This window comes from Hypanus sabinus, unplaced genomic scaffold (assembly GCF_030144855.1).
Source record: "Hypanus sabinus isolate sHypSab1 unplaced genomic scaffold, sHypSab1.hap1 scaffold_692, whole genome shotgun sequence".
NCBI classification, from domain to species: Eukaryota; Metazoa; Chordata; class Chondrichthyes; order Myliobatiformes; family Dasyatidae; genus Hypanus; species Hypanus sabinus.
The window spans coordinates 83,822-89,599 of NW_026781544.1; the positions used below are offsets into that span (position 1 = coordinate 83,822).

The 5,778-nt window shown below is 46.0% G+C and overlaps 1 gene segment (V, D, J or C); it reads right to left on the reverse strand.

Annotated features, from left to right (window-relative positions):
• Positions 1-3,958: 3,958 nt before the first annotated feature.
• On the reverse strand, positions 3,959-4,754 carry LOC132389883 (T-cell receptor beta chain V region C5-like). The segment is given in 2 exon segments: positions 3,959-4,335; positions 4,718-4,754. Coding segments are annotated over 2 exon segments (414 nt in total).
• Positions 4,755-5,778: the final 1,024 nt, after the last annotated feature.

Sequence of the window (5,778 nt, forward strand, 5' to 3'; positions counted from 1 at the left end):
CGATTGATAGGGAGGAAAGTGACTGCTGCACGTACCCGGCCAGAATCCCTGTGAGGCAGGAATTCAATTAAACTCTAATTTCTCTCAGTCATCAACCAGATATTGTTCATAATGTACAAGCGGAAGAAACTCGCGTACCTAAAATCCACCTCCACCCTTCAAGTTTCAATCCTCTACCAAGCGAAACGAAGCTTAATGCCGCACTGCATAAGGCGAACAAGAACACCACACGGCTTTCCGCGGATCTGGGATGGTTTGAGTTGCTTAGGTTCAACGGCAGAATCAGGAGGATGAAATGCGTCCCACTTGCCATCTTCAACCCGAAGTGGGGACCGGCTCACTTTGGCATCGAGTGCAGCGCAATGAACCATGAACCTTCTTTCCAAAACAAACCGGTGATTTATAATAACAATAAACAATTCCCCTGATCTGCATAAATCAGCCTTCATAACCCTCCTTCCGGAAACGATAATGCAGATAGCCAAACAACCTTCCAGACAGTTCAATCGGCAGGTATGGTTTGAATAAACGCCAGTGCCACTGTTGCGATCAAAGAAAATACCAGGAGGAGAATTAGGAGGAAAAACACTTTCATTCCTGCTGGGTGACGCAGGGAAGGGAACAACTTTTTTCATCTGCCTGTTTCATTTCCCAGAGCAAATTTTCGTCTGTGCTCCGTTACCTCCTTCGGATAATCTTCGCAGAAACGGAACTCAAATTTCTCAAATCTGAAAACTCTCTGCTTTCTTGCCTGTCGCACTATATCATCCTTAATCTTAAAATGATGAAAACAGACCAAAATAGCACATGGTTTATCTTGTTGTCTCGAAGATATCAATCTATGTGCTCTTTCTAAAGTAGGCGGCTGCGATAGTACAATAGGAAATAAGGTATAAAAAAAGCTTACCAAATTAAACAGCTAAGTCTCCAATTTCAATTCCATCCTACAGCCCAACTATTCGTATAGTCAGTTGGGGTCGGTGTGGACATGGTGGAGGATTACAAATACCTGGGGATACGAATTGATAATAAACTAGATTGGTCAAAGAACAAATAGGCTGTCTACAAGAAGGGTCAGAGCCGTCTCTACTTCCTGAGGAGACTGAGGTCCTTTAACATCTGCCGGACGATGCTGAGGATGTTCTACGAGGCTGTGCTGGCCAGTTCTATCATGTTTGCTGTTGTGTGCTGGGGCAGCGGGCTGAGGGTAGCAGACACCAACAGAATCAACAAACTCATTCGTAAGGCCAGTGATGCTGTAGGGGTGGAACTGGACTCTCTGTCGGTGGTGACTGAAAAGACGATGCTGTCCAAGTTGCATGCCATCTTGGGCAATGTCTCCCATCCACTCCGTAATGTACTGGTTAGGCACAGGAGTACATTCAGCCAGAGACTCATTGCACCGAGATGTAACACTGAGCGTCATAGGAAGTCATTCCTGCCTGTGGTCATCAAACTTTACAACTCCTCCCTCGGAGTGTCAGAGACCCTGAGCCAATAGGCTGGTCCTGGACTTATTTCCACTTGGCATATTTTTATTATTATTATTATTATTATTATTATTATTATTATTATTATTATTATTATTATTATTATTATTATTATTATTATTATTATTATTATTATTATTATTATTATTATTATTATTATTATTATTATTATTATTATTATTATTATTGTTGTTGTTGTTATTATTATTATTTATTGTTTTATAATGCTATATATCTGCACTATTCTTGGTTGGTGCGGCTGTATCGAAACCCAATTTCCCTCGGGATCAACAAAGTATGTCTGTCTGTCTGCATATTCCTTCGGCGAGACCCAGCTTCCAGGTGTGCAATCTTATTTCGATATCTTTCCAAAACGGTTGTAGTTTCAATCAATTTTTGCTTAGTCGCTTTCAGTGTAATAACTTGAGTTTCCAGCTCTTTATGTTTTCCCAGAAATTGCATCAATTCATTACTGTTCTTCTCCAGTTGGTCTTTAATTGAATTCAGTGTTGGAACAATATCTTCAGCCCACAACGGCATTTGATCAGATCTTTCCTTCTGCATCTTTCCTTCTCCGTTGCCTTTATCACTAGATTCAGACAGGTTCTTCCCACTCCTCAAAGACATATCGTTCCCCTTCAAGAATCAGCAACTAAAAGTTTTAAATTCAAAGTCTAAACTGGGGGAGTGGGGGAAGGAAAAAAAAAAGCTCAGGGCAGCGCAGAAACTGCTGTTAACTCATTCACAGACAGACGCAGTCTCTTGTGCCTTTTTTTACAAGCGGCGAGGTGTTGATGGACCATGTCAGCTGTTTCGACAATATAACTCCAAGGAACTTTAGATTCTCCACATTAGGGTCTGCAGATATGTAATCAGCCAATCATGTGTCAGGAATTTGACAAGGTACCCCATGAAAGGCTAATTGAGACATTAAGGAGGTATGGGATCCAGGGGGGCACTGCTTTCTGGATCAAGAATTGGCTTGCCCACAGAAGGCAAAGAGTGGTTGTAGACAGGCCATATTGTGTACGGTGTTCGGTGACCAGTGGAGCGGCTCAAAGATCTGTTCTGAGACCAATACCCTTCGTGATTCTTTTAACAAATTACCTATTTGATCAAGTGGAGGGATGGGTTAGTAAATTTGCTGATGACACAAAGCTTGGGGGTGTTGCGTGTGGTGTGGAGGGCTGTCAGAGTTGCAATGGGACATTGATAGGATGCAAAACTGGGCTGAGAACTGGTAGATGGAATTCATCCCAAATAAGTGTGAGCTGGTTCATTTTGGTAAGTCAAATATGATGGCAGTACAAAGTATTAATATTAAAACTCTTGGCAGTGTGGAGGATCAGAGGGATCTTGGGGTGCCAGTCCACAGGAAGCTCAAAGCACAGGTTGACTCGGTGGTTAAGAAGGCGTCCGGTGTATTGGCCTTCATCAATCGTGGGATTGAGTTTCGGAGCCGTGAGGTAATGTTGCAGCTCCCCACTTGGAGTACTGGGTCACCTCACTGTAGGAAAGATGTGGAAACCATATAAAGGGTGAGGAGGAGATCGACAAGTATGTTGGCCTGGATTGGGGAGCATGTCTTATGAGAATAGGCTGAGCGGACTCGGCCCTTTCTCCTTGGAGCGACGGAGGATGAGAGGTGACCTGATAGAGGTGTACAAGATGATGAGATAGTTTTTTTCTACTAGGGTTGAAAAGACTAGCACGAGAGGGAACAGTTTTAAGGTGTTTGTAAGTAGGTACAGAGAAGATGACGGGTTTGGTTGTTTTTACGCAGAGAGTGGTGAGTGCGTGGAATTAGCTGGCGGTGACGGTAGTGGAGACGGTAGGGTCTTTTATGAGGCTCCTGGACAGGGACATGGAGCTCAGGTAAACAGAGGGCGATGTGTAACCCTAAGTAATTTCTAACGTACGGACATGTTCGGCCCAGCTTTGTGGGCCGAAGGGCCTGTATTGCTATGTAGGTTTTCTATGTTTCTATCTAACTCAAGGCATAAAGGCGTGCAGGCATGGTCAGGAGATTCGGGTATTGGTGGGGAGGGGGGAAAAAGAGTAAAATAAACGTTGGCTTTTATCCACTTGTCTGTTCTTACAGACGCGAAATCCATCTCATATCGGGACTTTCTGTTTCGGTGCTTCAATGAACCCTTCCCAACACTATCGATCGTAAGTGAGTTGTTAACGGAGTCTGTCTGTCTCTCTCTGTCCCCCTCCCTCCCTCTCTCCGGAATGCTCTCGCTGCAATAGTGTCGCGCTAAACACTTGCTACTATGCAGCGACAACACAGAAGCGAGTGACATTGGTGGAGAACACGCGCCCAGATGCAATTAAGTGACTTTCCGTTGCGTGTTTCAACTCAGCAGTCTGAACTCCACAGTTCTGAATAGGATCCCAACCTGACATCACTGATTTGATTGGTTAGTCGTTAAGGTACGTGGTGACGCCAGCCACGCATTTCCCCTTCAGGTGACGACAAGCAACCCCGCACCCAGCTGTAAGGTTTTTGTTAGGCTCCCCGGTCTCTCTGAGCCGCTGTGCTCACTCCAGGCGCAGAAATACACGGCCGACGAATTGGCCTGGAGGCCGGAGGAATTCAGATAGAACTCGCTGCTACTCGGCCTCTCCGCCTTGAAGCCGTCCACTGGGTCCTTCGGCTGCACGTAGTTAGCTATGCTCGAGGTGAAAAGGGCCTGGGGTCCGCTTCCCCGGTATTGTCTGTACCAGTACAGATAATCACCGCTGTCGCTGCTGCCACCCTCCACCCTGCATCTCAGCACCATTTCCTCGCCGGGACGGCCGGAAAATGCCGGGGTCTGGTGGATCGTAACCGTGTTGGCATCTGTAAAAGAGACGGGGAAGAGAAGAGGGTTCACAAAAGTGGCTCAGAGAGTAACAGGGACGTGAGGGGGGTCAAAAATGCGTGGAAGAAAATGATGAGATAGATTGAAGGTCGACACCGAGATGTCATCTGAAAAAGAGCGGAACGGCGGGAAAATACATGGATACCCCGGTGCAATTGAGAACGAGGCAAAAAGGTAGATTCAAGACTGGGAACATTGAAAGGAGAGTGTTAAAGATGGAAGATTTATGAGTTCAAGAGGATTGTGGACAAAGTTGGAACAGAGACGAAGTAAAACAGCCCATTTCGATGGGTTAGATCGCGCGCGAAATGGGAAACGAAAGCGAGCATAATAAATAAATATTAGGCAATTGTCACTCACAGTGGAAGGCGAGGACCAGTTGCAGCAACAGCAACATGTTCGCTTGGCGTTTCTTCTCTCAGTAATGGACGAACTATTCACTCCTTACGTAGCAAGCTGAAACAGGCAATTAGGATTGTCCACGCCCCTTCCCTCTCTGCTCCAATCGGAATGGCGCTGTGTGTAAACGAGACCGCAGAATCCACGCCCCGAATTTCGCTACAGTTGCTTCTCTCCCCTGACACCCTTCCAAACTCCCCTCTCTATCTCTTAGAGTCGGATTTGTCCTCGCTTCCTTGAACGCGGGCTCGCCGTCCACTCACTCCCTTTCTCCCGTAATTTTTAATTCCATTCTTGCTGACCCACTCCCTGCTCGGCCTCGATGTCGCGCTCAGCGCCGCGTCTCGTAGTCAATTATTAGTCCCATCCGACGGTCTATCAATCTACCCACTTGCCTAATAATTAATTTTAATATATACTGCATATGCATATGTATCTATTTATTATCTGCCCTATCATTCGTTGTGTGCCTTTTACCCTTGTAAAATGATGTACTACCTCTCCTACTGGACGCCCCCCCGCCGATATGTGACCTACCCCGTTTATCTGTTTATCTGTCTTTCTGTCGGCCTGTACGCCTGTCCGTCTATCCGTTTATCAATCTATATATCTGTCTGTAAACATACTTGTCCGTCTGATTGCGGTCTGTCCAGTTTCGTATGAGATGTCCCTAATCACCCGCCTCAAATCAGACTGAATGGCGACCGATGTAAACTCTCTTTCTGTCTTGTTTCTTCTTGCTGTTCTTCATGCCCTCCGCTTCCTTCACACACACACACACACACACACACACACACACACACACACACACACACACACACACACACACACACACACACACACACACACACACACACACACACACACTCCGCAACTTCTTCTTTATTCACCTCTTTATCTGTCTGTCTCTCAGACTCTCATCTCGGCGACTGACTGACAATGAAGAGTATCGGTGTGCACGAAGTGGGACCGCGTACTGGGGCCGGCCACAGCGCCCTGACCTCCTCATGAGACTCGTCATT